Source organism: Bos mutus, chromosome 3 (genome assembly GCF_027580195.1).
Source record: "Bos mutus isolate GX-2022 chromosome 3, NWIPB_WYAK_1.1, whole genome shotgun sequence".
In the NCBI taxonomy this organism is placed as follows: domain Eukaryota; kingdom Metazoa; phylum Chordata; class Mammalia; order Artiodactyla; family Bovidae; genus Bos; species Bos mutus.
In genome coordinates, this window is record NC_091619.1 from 5,323,809 (window position 1) to 5,344,391 (window position 20,583).

Sequence of the window (20,583 nt, forward strand, 5' to 3'; positions counted from 1 at the left end):
GCGTCCAGCCCTGTGCTGAGGCCCAGCGCATGGACTCAGGTCGCATCTCCAGGGCAGCCTGGCTCCAGTGTGTCCATGACTGGAAATGCTTCCCAATACCACCACGGCTTTCCTAATAATAATACTGTCATGTCCCCGAGCTACTGGGACACCTGCTATTTTTCCATCCTGTGCACACAGTATGCTCATACCAGTGATGAGTAACATTACAGAAAAATTCCATTTGCTTGCATCTCCCCACATGTGAACCAATGTCTCAATTAATGAAAGAGGGATTTTCTAGGCAATTTAAAAAGAGGTGGTCAAAGAAATCTACTTAATCTGCTTTTCTAATAAGAACAAACTATTCTTTCGAGCACTTTTTAAAAATCTTTTTTTAATTGAATTCTAGTTGATTTACAATATTGTATTAGTTTCAAAAAGTGATTCAGTTATATACATACACATTTTTTCAGATTATTTTCCATTATAGGTTATTACAAGATATTGAATAGAGTTCCCTGTGCTGTGCAGTAAATCCTTATTGCTTATCTATTTCATGTATAGGAGTTTGTGTCTGTTAATCCCGTATTCCTAATTTATCCCCTCTGCCTCTCCCCTTGGGTAAACATAAGTTTGTTTAATATGTCTGGGAATCTGTTTCTGTTTTTTATATAGATTCCTTTGTATTGTTTTTTAGACTCTACACATAAGTGATTTCATGTCATACTTGTTTTTGTCTGACTTAGTTTGATATTCTCCAGATGCATCCATGTTGCTGCAAATGGCAACATTTCACCCTTTAAAAGTATTTACATATTTATTTTTGACCGCGCTGGGTTTCCTTGCCGTGGGTGGGCTCTCTCTAGCTGCAGCGAGAGAGGCTTGTCTAGCTGTAGTGCACGAGCTTGTCCCTGCAGTGGCTCCTTCTGTTGCAGATCGCGGGCTCCGGGCACATGGGCTTCAGTAGCTGTGGTGCACGAGCTTGTCCCTGCAGTGGCTCCTCCTGTTGCAGAGCGCGGGCTCTGGGCACATGGGCTTCAGTAGCTGTGGTGCACGAGCTTGTCCCTGCAGTGGCTCCTCCTGTTGCAGACCGCGGGCTCCGGGCACATGGGCTTCAGTAGCTGTGGTGCACGAGCTTGTCCCTGCAGTGGCTCCTCCTGTTGCAGAGCTGGCTCTCTGCACATGGGCTTCAGTAGCTGTGGTGCACGAGCTTGTCCCTGCAGTGGCTCCTCCTGTTGCAGAGCGCGGGCTCTGGGCACATGGGCTTCAGTAGCTGTGGTGCACGAGCTTGTCCCTGCAGTGGCTCCTCCTGTTGCAGAGCGCGGGCTCCGGGCACATGGGCTTCAGTAGCTGTGGTGCACGAGCTTGTCCCTGCAGTGGCTCCTCCTGTTGCAGAGCGCGGGCTCTGGGCACATGGGCTTCAGTAGCTGTGGTGCTCAGGCTTGGTTGCCTTGCAGCATGTGGGGTCTTCCCAGACCAGGAACCAAACCCGTGACCTAGCATCGGCAGCTGTATTCTTAACCACTGGACCCCCAGGGACACCCCTTCACCCTTTTTTTATGGCTCCCCTTTAAAAAGCATTATTTACATAGGAAATTGAGAGGCTGGCTTTAAACTTTCCTAATCACACATAAAATGTTTCCCTAAATGACCCCTCCTTGGCGAATTACCCATGTTCCAGATGTACTTCGTACCAGAAAGGACCAAAGTTACATTTCTATCAACCAATACTGGTAAGCACCTCCTGTGTGTCTAGGGTACAGTATGGCAGAAAGAAATCCTCTAATTCCTCTGGTGTTCCTGTCCTGGGATGGGAGGTGGGGGTGGGTTCCGTGGGGGACAACTGCAGTGGAGAAGACAGGCTCCCCACTGCAGGAAAAAGATGACCAACCACGCCAGGTTCTGTAAATGCCACACAGGCGTTCAAAGGGAGGGGTGGCGAGAGGCATCAGAGGCAGCATCCTGGAGAAGGTGAGGCTGAATGGGATTTGAATCTTGGGCAGCTGTCAACAGACTTAGAGGTACCCTTTCATCTCTAGCTATTTTTAGAGACGTTTACTGCACTGAGATCTAATGTTGTCCAGCACTGGCTCCCATTCCACAGTTTCCATGAGCATCTGAATTTTTAGATGTGGCGTTCTCCTTTGGGCCCTGTTTATGAGGGTGATAGAGGAAGTAACCATGTAAACACAGAGGACGTGTACACTTTCCATCTTTCTTTGACAGACAGGTACAAGATGTGCAAAAGCTCAGACCCCGCCAGGCACAGTCTGCAGTCTGGTAAGACGCCGCTGTTGGCCTAGAGGGATGCCACGGTGGCTCAGACCTAGGGGGCGTATAGGCAGACTGTGACACCCAGACACTGTGGCTCCAGTGGCTCTACGTGGGCTGCCCAGAGGAGCCCACGAGGTGCTTGTTAAAACTAACCAGGCTCCAGACCACTGGCCATGCCATTCTTACAGCATTTCAGCGCACGCCAAATTCTGAGCACTGGAAAGGCTCAATGTGTTCTGTGGGGCTGACGCCAAGTCGGCCTCCCTAAATATCACAGAACTAAGTGTGAGAGCGAAAGCCCTTGAGAGGAGGTTGTTTCAAGAGTGCCCGGAATGAGCGGTTTTACTGGACGTCTATCATTCCTGATAAGTGTTATCAGGGTCAGTCAAATGCAGCGGTTAAGAGCACGGATTCTGGAGGAAACCTTTCAGTTTACATTTCAATGGTGCTACTGCTAGACCTGTTATCTTGGGCAAATTGCTTAAGCTCCCTATGCTTCATTTGTCCATGTGTAAAATGGGGTTAACACTAGCACTCTCCTGGTGGGTTGTAATGAAGAATGAGTTAACGTTTGTGGAAATGCATGGGACATACTAAGTGGCTGTTATTTTTCATAGAATGTTACTGTCATGGTCTATGCACAGGTTGGAAAAGAATTTCCAGACATGAGGCAGAATGAAGGGAGAATAAAGCTTATTAGAGTGGGAGACGCTCTTGGAACAGAGGCTGGCTCCAGGAAGAGCCAATCCCTTTCTTGGGCTGGTAGCCAATTTTTATACCCTCAAGACAGAAGATTCCTACTGGAAGGGTGGCATTAGGTGATTGGTTAAGATGCTATAGGGTAGGTAATAGGGTGGGAGGTTTACCTACTATGGGGCCAGAAAACTGGCTGGCTTAAATTCGGAGGCTCATGGCAACAGTTGCTATGGGACTTGGTCAGTTCCAGAGATTTTTGTCCTGTGACAAAACAGAGGGCTCCACACCTGTGACCTGGTCTAGGGTTCCACAGAACTACTACTCAAAGAGACCAACAACACAGGCATCACTCCATCACTCAGGAGCTTGTTAGAAATGCGGACGCTCTGTTCTTACTGTAGGATTTGGGAGAAAGGTAGATAGTGATGGGAAGCTTTACATAATCTAAAGTGTGTGTGTGTGTGTGTGTGTGCGTGCGTGCGCGCACGTGTTTATTGAAATACATTTGTGTAAAGCATAAAGATTTGGGGAGACTAACCTGAGCAAGAGTCCCTGAAAAATAAAAGGCAGTTTGATTTAAAAAAAAAAAAGAAAGAAATGCAGAAGCTCCGACTTGACCCAGACCTGCTGAATTAGAATTTGCGTTTTAACAAGATCCCCAGGCAGTCTGCATACACACTGAAGTCTGAGAAGCACTGTCTTCAATATAGGGAGCTTGGGATACAGCTGATGGAAAGGGGGCCCAAATGTGTCAGAAAGGCTATTTTACAGGAGCCAGGTTCTTCCCGGGGCTGACAGGAGAAGTTCCTGGTGCCTTCATGGGATTCAAGCATTTCTGATCATCCACAAGCACCTGCAGTGAGCAGCATCCTTGCATCTTCTGTAATTCTCACATCCTGTGATGTGGAGTGAAGTCCCAGAAGGTTCAGGGTTCGATACACTACTCCTTCATTAATGCACTCATGTGTTCAGCCCTGGGCACAGAGGGTAAGCCAGAGCAAGGATCCTGCTCTGATGAAAACCACCTTCCGTGAAGGGAAGTAAGCAATACATAAGAAATCAACAAGAAACCATCAATTAGTAAAAAGTGCAATGAAGAAAGCAAGTTGGGGTGGTGTGACAGAGGCTGGTTCTGACTCATGGGGAAGGTCAGTGACGTAGCTCTAAGGGACTGAAACGTGTCCACCTCTGCTGCCCAGCCGTGGCCCCAGGACCCCAGACCCAGTGGTGTGGCCTAAGTAGCTGTATTAGCAAAACAAGAGCTCACGCAATTCCTGAACGCCTGGACAGAGTCAGCACTGACCCTCACACTCGCTGTGAGGCAAAGGGAAAATACCATGGAATTAGCCCCTGCCCTCTGGACCTTGGGTTTTCTAGACCCCTGGAAGGCCCTGTTCTCACTGATTTAGAAATGCCCAAGCCACTTTCTGGTTTTAGTGAGGGACCATTATTCTTGGTTTCCATAGAGGAGAGTTTGAGACAGGCCTGGCCCTGAGACCCCAGAGAAGCAATATTTTTTATTTCCCTCCTGCGAACAGCAAAGCCCACCAGCCGCCTGAATAAACAGCAGGCTGGCGGTAGCCTCACCCCATCAGCCTGCTGGGCCAAGCCAGCTGGGGTCCCCCAGGGCTGCAGCAGCAGATGCCCCTCCTTAGCCACCCTCCCCGACTCAGGCACCTCTCCCCCAGCGATGCTGGCCTTGCAGGGCTCCCCACTGCTCCCTGGGGTTCTGCCTTCCTCATATCAAGGCTCTTGCTCGGTATGTCTCAGGAGGCACCAGGGATGCTGCCTACCCAGGATACTCTCCATCCTGCCCTGGGAGAAGGCTGAACCCCATGACCTCATGCCTCTGGCTCTTCCCCTCTGGGACAGCTGTGACTATGACATTTATGGTGTGTGCAACTTGGCTTGTGCATAGCACTGGCAATGTGGGAGAGAGAACAGGAAGGGTGCCCGTCTTGCGGGGTGAACACATCTCATCATCCCTACCAAGGGTCCTGGTGCTGTGAGGAGGGAGAGGAAGAGGGAAGAAGAGTAGGTAGAGAGAAGGCTGGCACAGAAGGCAGGACACAGCCAGACAGGACGACTGAAGTTCTGGGAGCTGGGTCACGGGACTCAGGCCAAAGAGTCGAGAGGTGTTCCCAGAAGGAGGGCCACGTGCTGGGGCAGGCAGTAGGGCATCAAGGGCGCCTTCTAAGAGCAAGCCCACCTTGCCAGATGGGACAGGTGTCCTGCTCTGACCACAGCCAGATGCACAGGTGGCCGAGAGGAGGAGGTATGCAAACTAGGCAGGTCCCCGGGAAAGGGGAACTATGTATAGGCTTCCCTGGAATTGGGGGTGCCCCTGGCAGCCAGCCCTGGCAGCACAGCTGGTCAGAGGGCAGCTTGAAGGAGCCATGGAGGGCCAATACTACCAGATGTGCACGCTGGGGCAATGGACGTGGATGGAAGGGCTGTTCCATGGGTTCAGACGTATCCTGACTTTGTCCAGCTGTGGGACACGTATGTGCACGCCTGGGTGAGAGCACGGGCAGCTTCAGCCAAAAGTGTTGGGACCTGAGGGAAAGACGACCAGGGTCAAGGCTCCATCAGTTCTCTGTGGTCTTGTTCTCCCACCCAGAAGCAGGGATGAGGGGCGGTGGGCAAAGTGCAGGCTCTGGAGACCAGGTATGAAATACACACCGCAGTCACTACCTGGTTTTATGTAACCACTTAAGGTGAGGGATGGGACCTCTCCAGGCCCCAGGTAGAGGAGGTCAGAATAATGATGTCTGCCTCCCAGGCTTGGTTTGGAGAATGAATGAAGAGGCACATGTAGCTCAATGCCAGGCACTAAACAGGGCTTGGACACGTGGACCTGAAGGTGGGGTGGGATGGACTCTCAGGATCTTGGTAGCAGACATGCAGGTAGAAAGGGGAAGGGAGCTAAGGTGTCCTGTGGCTGGGACAGGGAGGAAGGTGAGGACTCAAGGCTGGTGTGATGTGAAGGAATCCTGTAGAAGGAGACCACACAAGATTGCAGCTGGGCCAAAGCACGGTCCCGACTCGTGTAGCAGGCACGTCCAGCCCCCACCTGAGACACAGGGCTCCAGTGCAGATGGTAAGCTTGAGGGTGAAGGGAGCAGGGTGCTTGTGGGAGGGAAGTGTGACAGTGTGGGGGGCGGGGGTCACTGGACCTGGTGGCAGGGCTCGAAGTTCTCGTCAACTCACCCTGCCGCACCTCCTCAGAGGCCTCCAGGACATGACTAGGACCAGGTTGCCTGGGACAGCCACCCCTGAAGACAGCTGTCTGCAGCCCCTGGAGGAGAGCTGCAGGGGAGAGCAGCTAGAAGCAGCCGGTGCTCCAGCTGACGGGACAGCCGGGGCGCCACACAATCCCTGACTGCAGCTGGTGGAGACGGTAGCAGGCCCGTGCTGCAGGGGTGGCCGGCTGACGTGTTCCATCACTCCCTCAACCAAACAGCTGCTGACCATTTGGTCCACACCCTGTGCGGGGCTAAAATCCAGCAAACAAAAATAACTTAGACCCAGGTTGTCCTCAAGACGTTCAGAGCCTGGAAGATAGTCAAACACATAAAAAGCAAGAAGTTCTAGGCCTCTGATGACCAATCCTGTAAATATAGCCATGCACTCCTTACATCATGGCAGCTCCAAGCTATTGCTGGGCCAGTGGATGTAGGACAGACGCTCACACCGTAAACCCCTTTAGCCAAGAAGAAAACCTTTCATGCCACGGTGACAAATTAGATTTGAAGTGTAGACAACCCCAGGAGAGATAATATATTGACCTGAGCCCTTACTAAGATGTGAATTAACATTGGAACTGAAATATATCTTAGAAATCTTATCTCCAATCCTTTCCCATTTCACAGATGAGGACACTCTGGTCAGGCAGGGCGAGTGACACTCCTTTCCAGGCCACACTGGAGTGAGGAGGAGAGTGAAAAGATTTACAGCAAACCCTTCTGTGAACAATAGGAAGACAGTGCACTTGGTGTCTTGATGTGAGTGGAGGGAGGGCAGAAAGGAAAGGCTTGGAAAGAGACAGCTCCCCTGACTCATGGCCTGGTCTGCACAGACAAAAGTTACATTTCCCCATTAGTTGGTAAAGAGATGTATCCCCCAGTGTCAGGAATGATCTTTTGATCTTGCCTTCCAGACCAGAAACACAAAGGCCACCACATCCTTACGTCTGGGGGCGAAGCCCTCAGCAATGCTTATGCCAACACATTCTGGGGAGAGGGCCAGCTCTGGGTCTGGTAAATCCATTGTAGACTTTAAATCTCACTTGGATGCAACATTATCAGGAGAAAAGCCTTCAGATGACACACAAGGTTCCACAGTGCCATCTGTATTCATGGATGGGGTTTGCAAACTCCAGCAGGCAGGTGCGAGGGAAAGAGCCACACACACACGCTTGGGCAACAGAAATCACACTTTGGAAAGCTTGTAGGCATGCATCTATTTTAAGAGCCTGGGCTAGGCACCCACACACATGCAAGAGCACACGTGTAAACAGTCACCTCCAAGTAATTATAAATGTTGACAGGTGTCCTGCAGCTAAGTGGGGGTGAGGCATTCCTTCACCAAGTTTTGCAGTTTTTATGGGCATGACTTAATCCAATGAAAGCCTTGAAGCTAGAATAAATTATTTTAATGAGCTGTCCCTCTGTTTGTCTTTTTCTTTACTTTGAGAATAAATCTACTCCTGGAAGCAGTTGGTGGTACCACAGCTGTACCCTTGCGTCTTGTCCCTCTGCTGTCAGAAGGCACTTTTAGGCCTGGGCAGCCTACAGGTCTTTGTATCTCTGAGTGCACTCAGAGCAAAAGTCTTCTGGGCTGAATCTGTGCCCTGGAGTGAAAACAGTCATGCAATGAATAGGTTCTGCCTTTGCCTTTGGAGGCTACAGATTTTCCTTCTAGACTTCTAATTCCTATCTCTCCTGGCACTTCTACTCTGCGCCTGTGCTGTGCTTAGTCGCTCGGCCATGTCCGACTCTTTGCGATGCTATGGACTGTAGCCCGCCAGGTTCCTCTGTCCATGGGATTCTCCAGGCAATAATATTGGAGTGGGTTGCCATTCCCTTCTCCAGGGGCTCTTCCCACCCAGGGATTGAACCCACATCTCTTACGTCTTATGCATCGGCAGGCGGGTTCTTTACCACTAGTGCCACCTGGGAAGCCCATATTTGTGCCTGCTGCTGCTGCTGCTGCTACTAAGTCGCTTCAGTCGTGTCCGACTCTGTGCGACCCCATGAACTGCAGCCCACCAGGCTCCTCCGTCCATGGGATTTTCCAGACAAGAGTACTGGAGTGGGGTGCCATCGCCTTCTCCATATTTGTGCCTACACCCACCTCAACTCCAATACATACCGCTACTTCGTGCATCCCCTTCCCTTTTCCAGCCATTTTCAAAAAAGGGTCAGTCTGGATCTACCACACTGAAGGTTCTTGGACCACTGACCACCTTAGATGTTCCTTTTACTTGGACCAGTTCTAGAGGAATGCCCATGCGGTTTCAGGCCTCCACTACATGAATAGGAAAGATGTTTTGAAGCGTAAGTTTTTGAAACACAATGAAATGGTTATACTAAGATACATGCTCCAAATATATAAAAATTAGAAAGTCTGTCAATACCAATTTTCGGTAAAAATGGGTATGGAGTATTCACAGCCTGCTAGAGGTGTCACTGGGGAGAACAGTATGGCAATAAAGTTGTCCCTTGGTATCTGCAGGAAATTAGTTCTAGGACCCCCGAGAACAGATAAGAGAATCCATTCAAGTCCTTTATACAAAATGGTGTTGTTCAGTCGCTCAGCTGTGTCAGACTCTTCTTGACCCCATGGACTGAAGCACACCAGGCTTCTCTGTCCTTCACTATCTCCTGGAGTTTGCTCAAACTCTTGTCAATTGAGTTTATGATGCCATCCAACCATCTCACCCTGTCACCCCCTTTTCCTCCTGCCCTCAATCTTTCCCAGCATCCCAGGGTCTTTTCCATCAGCTCTTTGCATCAGGTGGATCATAAATATTCCCCGCAAAATTCCAGAAAGCTCCAAAAAACAAACATTGAGTTTGCCACACATACATAACATTTGCATTGTATTAGGTATTGTGAGTAATCTAGAGATGAATTAAAGTATATGGTAAGATGTCTGTGGGTTTATGCAACTACTACACCATTTTATTCATTGGAAGGACAGATGCTGAAGCTCCAATATTTTGGCCACGGTGCGTTGAATCTACTGATGCAAAACATGTGGACGCGGAAGGCCAATCATACCCCTTAAAACGTGATAAGCATAACAACCCAGTGGTCTCATTCCCACTTACGTATCATAAAGAAACGTATGTGTGTGGGGGACGGGCTTTTAGATGGGTGCTCCTGGGGCTATTATGAATCACAAAACTAAAAATAACCCCCATATTCACCACCAGTAGGCAAGATCAGCAAATTGTGGTATAATCTCACACTAGAATACTACACAGGAATAAAACTGAATGAACTACAAGCCACAGAATTGACATAAAATCTTTAAGTTGAATGAAAGAAACCTAACACACATACACACATACTTCTGTAGGATTCTATGTATTTAAAGTTAACAAACAGAACTATTGTGTTTAGGGATGTATCTTTAGGTGATGAAACTGTAAAGAAAAGCGAGGAAGATGATTAACAAAGTTAAGGATAGAGGTTCCTTTCAGGGATGGGATGTATTAGGCTGGGGTAAAAAAAACTGAGGTTTTGCATTGTTGAAATTTACCATTTGATATTGGAATATATTCTAAATAAATGTGGTCATGTTATACCTCATTTTAATGTGCATTTCTTGCTTTATGTTTTTTTTTTTGCTTATGACATTACTCACCATTTTATATTTACCTTAGACTATGGAAATGAAGTTCAGAGAAGGCGATGGCACCCCACTCCAGTACTCTTGCCTGGAAAATCCCATGGACAGAGGAGCCCGGTAGGCTGCAGTCCATGGGGTCGTTAAGAGTCGGACATGACAGCAATTTCACTTTCACTTTTCACTTTCATGCATTGGAGAAGGAAATGGCAACCCACTCCAGTGTTCTTGCCTGGAGAATCCCAGGAACGGGGGAGCCTGGTGGGCTGCCGTCTATGGGGTCGCACAGAGTCGGACACAACTGAAGCGACTTAGCAGCAGCAGCAGCAGCATGGAAATGAAGTTAGAAAGCAAATTCGAGCAATTTTCTTATTTGAGTTCAAAAATGGGTTGTAAAGCGGCAAGACATCTTGCACCATCAACCACGCCTCTAGTCCAGGAGCTGCTAATGAACATACAGTGCAGCGGTATACAATGCAAGAAGTTTTGCAAGAGTTGAGAGCCTTGAAGCTGAGGAGCACAGTGGCTGGACGTAAGAAGTTGACAACGACAACTCAGAGCCATCATTGAACCTAATCCTCTTACAACTACATGAGAAGTTGGCAAAGAACTCAACGTCAACCATCTACAGTAGTTTGGCATTTGAAACAAACTGCAAAGGTGAGAAAGCTCAGTAAGTGGGTGCCTCATGAGCTGTCCAGAAATTTTTAAAAATCATCATTTTGAAGTGCTCTCTTCTCTTATTCTATGCAACAACAACAAACTATTTCTCAATTGGATTGTGACATGTGACAGAAAGTGGATTGTATATGATAACTGGCTCAGTGGTTGGGCTGAGAAGCTCCAAAGCACTTCCCAAAGCCAAACTTGCACCAAGAAAGGTCACGGTCACTGGTTGTCTGCTGACAGTCTGATCCACTACAACTTTCTGAATCCTGGTGAAACCATTCCATCTGAAAAGTACGCTCAGCAGATCGATGAGATGCAGCGAAAACTGCAATGCCTGCAGCCTGCATCAGTCAGCAGAAAGGGCCCAATTCTTCTCCACGACAACGCCTGACCACACATCGTACAACCAACGCTTCAAAGTTGAATGAATCGGGCTACCAAGTTTTGCCACATCCACCATATTCACCTGACCTCTTGCCAACCCACTACTGCTTTTTCAAGCATCTTGACAACTTTTTGCAAGGAAAATGTTTCCAAGGCAGCAGGATGCAGAAAATGCTTTCCAAGAGTTTGCTGAATCCCAAGGCATGGATTTTTATGCTACAGGAATAAAACATTTCTCTTTGGTAAAAATGTGTTGATTGTAATGGCTCCTATTTTTGATTAATAAAGCTGTGTTTGAGCCTAGTTAAAATGATTTAAAATTCATGGTCCAAAACCGTAATTACATTTGCACCAACCTAATAAGTGGGAAGAGGGCATGTGGGGAGCTTTTAGGGTGTTAGCATTGCTCTGTTTCTTGAGCTGGGTGGTAGTTGCACGGGTATTCACTTTATAATGATTTGCTAAGCTGTACATTCATTGTTTATGCACTTTCCTATGCATGTGCTATTTTTCACCATTTAAAACACAAGCTCAACCAAAATCACTCCACCAAGCAGGGCTCCCAGAGCTCACTTTACCAGGAGGTGAGATTCTCAACAGTTCAGATTCCATTTCTCTCTCCTTCCTTCCTCTTTCATCTGCAAATGGAGTTTCCATTCTTAAATCCTGCTACAGAGCCGAGGTGGATGCACACATGTGTATGTGCCTGCTTCTTCTGCCAAGTTCTGATCTTACTCTGGGCAAAATGCCCCTCCATTTGACCCCTTTTGTCTGGTCTGACCTCCAAAGAACTCTCCTTGGGATTCAAGAATATCCAAAGGCCAGGAGCAGAGGTTCAATTCCATTCCTCCTGCAGAGTCAGGCTGGAGACGGAGTGTTTTTTCCATTTACCCAGCATTCTGCCTTTTCAATGTGCACAGACTGCAGACGGAGTTGGCCAGCAAGAGCCAGGAGACGAGTGGCCAGACCCAAAGACAAGAGACTCTGGTCTGTGGGCCCAAGGCCCAGGCCCATCATTATTCACTGTCACACCAAAGCACCTCGTCATCTTGGGCTGCCTGTTGGGGAAACTTTCACTGGATGAGACCTTCCCTAACTCAAATTTAATCCTATTTAACAAGATTTATGGGATATGGCCATGGTTTTGCCTAGAAATTCCCTTGGAAGGACTATTGCTATAAGTTCTGGTTAGGAAAAACTGACGCTCCCAGGGCAACTAGCAATGATTTGAAGACGCTTATAAGGTTTATTAGAAAGAGCCTGGACAAGGAACCAGATGACCTGAGCTCCAGCCTATTCTTTCCCAGCACTGTGTCTGTAGGAAAGCCATTTAATTTCCTTTGGTCTCATGTCTTGTCCAGCTCATAGGAACAAAGAAACTAAATATAAATGGAATGCTTTAAAACTACTGCTGCTGCTAAGTCACTTCAGTAGTGTCCAACTCTTTGTGACCCCATGGACTATAGCTCACCAGGTTCCACTGTCCACGGGATTCTCCAGGCAAGAACACTGGAGTGGGTTGCCATGCCCTCCTCCAGGGGATCTTCCTGACCCAGGGATTGAACCCATGTCTCCTGCATTGTTCCAGCATTGCAGGCAGATCCTTTACCACTGAGCCCTGGAGAAGCCACTAAGTAAAACCACTAACGCTATACAAATATAAGGGATGATGATGATGATTACAAAGGTTCCAGTTCTTGCTACTAAACATTCCATAGTTCTGAAAAAGAGATAGCTCTCATCAATGTAACTATGGTTAGTTTTGGCGAAAACCCAGTGACTGACTGTTCAGAAGATAGATGCTGCTGGGTAGCAGCATTGCACCAAATTCACCCTCAGCCCCCTCCTTTGCCAGCAGAGAGGGCTCAGCTGCTAGACAAGGCTGGAAACAGATTATAGCCCTTCAACAAAGCTCAGCGCACTGGCCTTCTCAGAGGCTGAGTGCCTGACCTTGGCCTCATGAGCACTGTGTTCTACCCCACAACCACCTTTCCCAGGCTGTGTTCTCCAGAGAGAATGAAAAACATGTGGCTGCCAAGGTCAGGTAAAAGCAGAAGAGGAGGCTGTTACCGATGTTCCTGCACATTTGGATGGTTCTAGGGGCCAAGGGAAAGGGAGGTACTTTTCAACTTTGAAGGTCCAGTTGGATTGTGGTCTAATTCCTTTTGAACCCATTTGAAAGAAGCAGAAGCTGGTTCTAAAAGGGAGGAAGAATCCCAGGCCTGCATGAAGTCCGTAGATAGTAGGATGCTGTTGACCATTCCCAATCCCATCAGTCTAGCTATTACTATCAGGGAAGGAAAGACTCAAGAAGCCAAGTAGCCTGATTCTCTTCGGGAGCCCCTCCAGGAGGAGTGGGGTGATAAGAGTAAACTGCCAAGATCCTATTGGCCACCTTGGCCTGCCTCCAAGTTTGGGCTCCAGTACCCTGACCCCACTCATTAGACCTCACAACTGAAGTGACTATGGACCTACCAACCCTCCCAGAGCAAACGGCCACGTTCAGACAGCACTTCATCCCAGCCCTGAGGGAGTTAAGGCTACGGGTAGTTGAGAAGGCTCTGGTGTTCTCTATCTTTAAAAAAATTTTTAATGGGAGGATAATTGCTTTACGATGTTATGTTGGTTTCTGCCATACAGCAACATGAAGCAGCCATAAGCATACATGTATACCTTCCCTCTCGTGCCTCCTCCCACCCCGATCCCCACCCTACTCCTCTAGGTCATCACAGAGTACTGGGTGAAGCTCCCTGTGTCATACAGCAGCTTCCCATCAGTTATCTGTTTTACACATCAGTTCAGTTCAGTTCAGCCACTCAGTCGTGTCTGACTCTTTGCGACTCCATGAACCGCAGCACGTCAGGCCTCCCTGTCCACCACCAACTCCCAGAGTCCACCCAAACCCATGTCCATTGAGTTGGTGATGCCATCCAACCATCTCATCTGTCGTCCCCTTCTCCTCCTGCCATTAATCTTTCCCAGCATCAGGGTCTTTTCCAATGAGTCAACTCTTCGCATCAGGTGGCCAAAGATTTGGAGTTTCAGCTTCAACATCAGTCCTTCCAATGAACACCCAGGACTTATCTCCTTCAGAATGGACTGGTTGGATCTCCTTGCAGTCCAAGGGACTCTCAAGAGTCTTTTCCAACACCACAGTTCAAAAGCACCAATTCTTCTGCGCTCAGCTTTCTTTATAGTCCAACTCTCACATCTATACATGACTCCTGGAAAAACCATAGCCTTGGCTAGATGGACCTTTGTTGGCAAAGTAATGTCTCTGCTTTTTAATATGATGTCTAGGTTAGTCATAACTTCCCTTCCAAGAAGCAAGCATCTTAATTTCATGGCTGCAATCACCATCTGCAGTGATTTTGGAGCCCCCCAAAATAAAGTCAGCCACTGTTTCCACTGTTTCCCCATCTATTTGCCATGAAGTGACAGGACCAGATGCCATGATCTTAGTTTTCTGAATGTTGAGCTTTACGCCAACTTTTTCACTCTCCTCTTTCATTTTCATCAAGAGACTCTTTAGTTCTTCACTTTCTGCCATAAGGGTGGCATCATCTGCATATCTGAGGTTATTGATATTTCTCCCAGCAATCTTGATTCCAGCTTGTGCTTCTTCCAGCCCAGCGTTTCTCATGATGTACTCTGCATATAAGTTAAATAAGTAGGGTGACCATATACAGCCTTGACGTGGTCCTTTTCCTATTTGGAACCAGTCTGTTGTTCCATGTCCAGTTCTAACCGTCACTTTCTGACCTGAATACAGATTTCTCAAGAGGCAGATTAGGTGGTCTGGTATTCCCATCTCTTTCAGAACTTTCCAGTTTATTGTGATCCACACAGTCAAAGCCTTTGGCATAGTCAATAAAGCAGAAATAGATGTTTTTCTGGAACTCTCTTGCTTTTGTGATGATCCAGCAAATGTTGGCAATTTGATCTCTGGTTCCTCTGCCTTTTCTAAAACCAGCTTGAACTGGTTCTGGAAGTTCATAGTTCACATATTGCTGAAGCCTGGCTTGGAGAATTTTGAGCATTACTTTACTAGTGTGTGAGATGAGTGCAATTGTGCGGTAGTTTGAGCATTCTTTGGCATTGCCTTTCTTTAGGATTGGAATGAAAACTGACCTTTTCTAGTCCTGTGGCCACTGCTGAGTTTTCCAAATTTGCTGACATATTGAGTGCAGCACTTTCACAGCATCATCATTTAGGACTTGAAATAGCTCCACTGGAATTCCATCACCTCCACTAGCTTTGTTCGTAGTGATGCTTTCTAAGGCCCACTTGACTTCACATTCCAGCATGTCTGGCTCTAGGTGAGTGACCACACCATCATGCTTATCTGGGTGGTAAAGATCTTTTTTGTACAGTTCTGTGTATTCTTGCCACCTCTTCTTAATATCTTCTGCGTCTGTTAGGTCCATACCATTTCTGTCCTTTATTGAGCCCATCTTTGCATGAAATGTTCCCTTGGTATCTCTAATTTCCTTGAAGAGAACTCTAGTCTTTCCCATTCTATTGTTTTCCTCTATTTCTTTGCTTTATAGCTGAGGAAGGCTTTCTTATCTCTCCTTGCTATTCTTTGGAACTCTGCATTCAAATGGGTATATCTTTCCTTTTCTCCTTTGCTTTTCACTTCCCTTCTTTTCACAGGTATTTCTAAGGCCTCCTCAGACAGCCATTTTATTTTTTTGCATTTCTTTTTCTTGGGGATGGTCTTGATCCCTGTCTCCTGTACAATGTCACAAACCTCCATCCATAGTTCATCAGGCACTCTGTCTATCAGATCTAATCCCTTGAAATCTATTTCTTACTTCCACTGTATAATCATAAGGCATTTGATTTAGGTCATATCTGAATGGTCTGGTTGTTTTCCCTTCTTTCTCAATTTAAGTCTGAATTTGGCAATAAGGAGTTCATGATCTGAGCCACAGTCAGCTCCCGTTCTTGTTTTTGCTGACTGTATAGAGTTTCTCCATCTTTGGCTGCAAAGAATATAATCAATCTGATTTCAGTGTTGGCCATCTGGTGATGTCCATGTGTAGAGTCTTCTCTTGTGTTGTTGGAAGAGGGTGTTTGCTATGACCAGTGCATTCTCTTGGCAGAACTCTATTAGCCTGTACCCTTCTTCATTCCGTATTCCAAGACCAAATTTGCCTGTTACTCCAGGTGTTTCTTGATTTCCTACTTTTGCATTCCAGTCCCCTATAATGAAAAGGACATCTTTTTTGGGTGTTAGTTCTAAAAGGTCTTGTAGGTCTTCAGAGAACCATTCAAATCAGCTTCTTCAGTGTTACTGGTCGGGGCATAGACTTGGATTACCGTGATATTGAATGGTTTGCCTTGGAAATGAACAGAGGTCATTCTGTCGTTTCAGAGATTGCATCCAAGCCCTGCGTTTCGGACTCTTCTGACACCTGGTAGTGTATGTTTGTCAATGCCACACTCTTGATTCGTCCCATCTTCTCCTTCTCCCACGTGTTCACATCTGTCCTTTACCTCTGTGTCTCTATCCCTGCCCTGCAAATAGGCTCATCTGTACCGTTTTTCTATATTCCATATATATGCATTAATATCGAATATTTGTTTTTCTCTTTCTGATTTATTTCACTCTGTATAATAGGCTCTAGTTTCATCCACCTCATTAGAACTGACTCAAATTTGTTTATTTTTATGGCTGAGTAATATTCCATTGTATATATGTACCACAATTTCTTTATCCAGTCATCCGTCAATGAACATTGAGGTTGCTTCCATGTCCTGACTATTGTAAATGTTCAATAGAAATGAACATTGGGATACATGTGTCTTTTTGAATTATGGTTTTCTCAGGGTACATGCCCAGTAGTGGGCTTGCTGGGTCATACGGTAGTGTTATTCCTAGGTTTTTAGGGAATCTCCATATTGCTCTCCACAGTGGCTGCATCAGTCTACATTCCCATCAACAGTACAGGAGGGTTTCCTTTTCTCCACATTCTCTCCAGCATTTATTGTTTGTAGATTTTTTTGACAATGGTCATTCTGTTGGGGATGAGGTGATACCTCATTGTAGTTTTGATTTGCATTTCTCTAATAATCAGTGATCTTGAGCATCTTTTCATGTGTTTGTTGGCCATCTGTATGTGGTGTTCTCTTTCTGGGAACATTTTAGGAGTGTAAGGAGTGTGCTGAAATCAATCCTTGAAACCATAACATTTCATCATCCTTGTCCCAGTTCTCCTGGCAAAGCAACAGAGGGATATTTGCCCCTACTCTCTCATTGGTCATAACCTGAGTGCTTTGTTTTTTTAACCATTTCAAAGTATTTATGAAATGGTTAGTTCAACTTTATCCCCTCAGGAAACACACAAAGTAGGCAGCAGACCTTTCCCACTTTACAGATGGAAAAAGTGAGATATGGCTGCGTGGGAACGGCAAACAAAGAGCAATTCACCGTCCTGAGTCCCGGTCCAGTGGCTCTTTTGGCCCCTTGAAGAGCCTTATATACACCTCCTTCTACATCTGCTATCTCAACTAATCACCCATCAGGGAACCTCAGCTTCTCCACAAGAGACCCCCAAACGCCCACTTTTTCATGAGGAATAATAATATATTTACAGTCATCTCATTATTAAATTTATCTTACGTTAACATTCTAAAAATTAAATAGTTTTTTACTTGAAGTAGCAGCTCTTTGAGCCACTGCTTCAAGAATTCATTCAAGGACTGGATGCCAGTCAATGAACTTCTCATCAATCAGGCTGAACGATGGTCATTCCTTTTCTGATAATTACATGATTGCTTATTTACATGTTGAAGCATTACAACAACAAATCAATGTCAACATTACTGTTTACGACTTCAATCTCCCATCAGCTGTGAAAACCATAGCTCCAGCTGTGCACCTCTTTAGAACTCACTCATACAAATGCATCTCTGTCTATGGACATTACATTACTAGTCTACTTTTCCTGGAAGTGAGCAGCCTGAATGGTTTCCAATAAGGGGTATTATTTATTAGTAAACATTTTATGTCTTTTTTTTCTAAAATGGATTTGAGATGGATTACTGCTCCTCCTCTCTGACACACACAGAGACATGCACTAGAATAGTTTCTTTAAGAAAGGAAATTAATAACCATATACCCAGAATAGAGATGACTCCACCTTAAAATATGAAGTAAGATGCTTATTGTACTTTTTACATTTTATTCAGCTCTGAGTTCCCTCGAAGTCAAGGGAGAATAGATATACATTGTTTAGTGGTTCTTATATATGGAAAAAAGAAGGTATTTCTTTTTATCACCAACAATTTGGCATGATTTTGATGAGTGTTTTATGTATATTTTCTTCTTTCCAAAGAATAATGAGTTAAATATAACCAGGGTACGTGCTTTCTGAAAACAAGGCTTTGGTTGACTTTAATACACTTTGAGGTTTGATCAAGAGAAAGATATAGAAATCTAGACTCTTCCTTACCTCCTCCAGCTTGTCCACTCGCCCCACCAGTTTGGTGGTAACTGAATGCAGCTTCAGGAGATCCAAGCCGTAGAAAGCTCCTTCCAGCATGTCTATAATGGTGGAGAGCTACGGAACAAGGGCAGGCATCAGTCCAAGGCTGGTGCAGATGGACCAAGAGGGAGATGGCTCCACGTCGGAGGCTGGACAGGGACACCACTAGCCAGGAATTGCGAGGCCCCTCAGAAACGCACTTGTGCGGGTGGATAGGCAGATCCAATGGTGCAGGTGTGTTCTGTCTGCTGGAGTACATGGCTAAGAAGATAGGAGACTCCTACAAGTCAACTGAGGTCTGAATAGCTTCACCAAACTATTTGTACTTCCTTTATTAAGTCTATCAGTTGGATGCATGTCTGTCTTTCCTACTAGACTGTGAGCTCCTTGAAAGCAGTGCTATGTCATCTTCATCCTCGATTCCCCATGATATCTTGGCCCATAACAAGTGATATATAGACACTCAACAAAGTGGCTTATTAACATCCGTGCCTTGAGGATATGCTTCTGAAATACTTACATGCATTGTCTGCTGAAGTCCCTGGAAGACACCAGCAAGCTTTACCTTAGCACTAAAAGCAAAACTGCCCCTGGGAGGTAAAAGAGACCCAGTGGCCCACCTTTAAGGTGGCAAGTTGTCATGGGGTACCCAGCTGTCTCAATTTTTTCGACACTGTCCTCCCTGCCAGTACAGAGCCGGTGGGAGAAAGATGGCTGAGGTGCTGGTGCCATCCAGGTCATGCAAAGTTTAGGCACAGGAAGCTGATGAGAGATGCTTAAAGTGAGCCTCCCTGCCAAGGACTATCCCTGGAAGAGTTTGCTGGACATGCTTGTGCCCCACAGCCTTTCTATCAGATAAGAACTCCGTGTGTGAAGCGCTCATGTTTCAAAGATCTCCTTCCTCTGCATCAGAGGAAGATAGCTGAAGCCTGGGTGAGAGCCACGGAAGGGCAGCCAGTGAGTATGCACTGTGACGATTCTCTGATTCCTAAAATTTTGCCTGCTATTGTTTCAGAACCCCCCAAGAGTCCAATCCTATAACTGAGTGATTGTGCCTTTGGTTCAGAAATTGTTTCACAGCAGAGTTGCAGCTCTAAGTGACATGGCTGAATTCAGGGACACTCATTTTACTGGTAAACCCTGCTGCTGCTACTGCTAAGTGGCTTCAGTCGTGTCCGACTCTGTGCGACCCCATAGATGGCAGCCCACCAGGCTCCCCCGTCCCTGGGATTCTCCAGCAAGAACATGGAGTGGGTTGCCATTTCCTTCTCCAATGCATGAAAGTGAAAAGTGAAAGTGAACTCGCTCAGTCGCATCCAACTCCTAGCAACCCCATGGACTGCAGCCTACCAGGCTCCTCCGTCCAAGGGATTTTCCAGGCAAGAGCACTGGAGTGGGGTGAAGCCCAACTCTGCTTAAAGGAATATCAGTGATGACCAGTTACCAAGTGTGCGCCAGCTTCTGGCATAGCAGTAGCACTTTACATGGTCATTCATTACTGGAATGTGTCTATGGAGCCCCAACTCTATGTCAGTCATTGTGCCACGTACTCAGTAGTTGTCATCTCATCTATGCTCAAAACCCTCAAAGGTAGATGTTATTCTTCCTACTTTTTAATTCAAGGAGACTGAGGTCAGGCCAGTTGAATAACTTGTATATCACCATGCAGCAAGCACTAGCAATGATTTGAACCCAAGTCTGACTCCAAATCAAGCTTATCCCATGAGCCCACACTACAGATGAAGAGGGGAAAGTGGGGATCAGATGAAGGCCTCAGCTGACCTATGCGGCTGCCCCAGATAGGGCCTGAGTTTCCCCACCCTGTGGTCCAGGATTATAGGATTCCAATTGTGAGTATCGTTGCTTTACAGTTGTGTTAGTTTCGACTGTACAGCAAAATGAATCAGCCACACATGTACATATTATTGCTGTTGTTCAGTTGCTAAGTCATGTCAGATATTCATATATTGTCTCCTTTTTGGATTTTCTTTCCATTCAGGTCACCCATTCGTGTCTGACTCTTTGCAACCCCATGGACTATAGCCTGTCAGGCTCCTCTGTCCATGAAATTCTCCAGGCAAGAATACTGGAGTGGGTTGTCATGCCCTCCTCCAGGGGATCTTCCTGACCCAGGGACTGAACTTGGGTCTCCTGCACTGCAGGCAGATTCTTTACCATCTAAGCCACTAGGGAAGCCCTTCAGGTCACCATAGAGAATTAAGTAGAGTTC

General features: G+C 46.5%; 1 protein-coding gene across 4 annotated transcripts in view; it reads right to left on the bottom strand.

Moving 5' to 3' along the window:
* OLFML2B (olfactomedin like 2B) overlaps positions 1-20,583 on the bottom strand; it is a 49,574-nt gene that overhangs the window by 24,982 nt on the left and 4,009 nt on the right. For all 4 annotated transcript variants that reach the window (XM_070366591.1, XM_014480822.2, XM_070366588.1 and 1 more), the window contains exon 3: positions 18,321-18,428. In XM_070366591.1, coding sequence (XP_070222692.1) covers positions 18,321-18,428 — 108 coding nt within the window. The remainder of the gene's footprint in view (positions 1-18,320; positions 18,429-20,583) is intronic.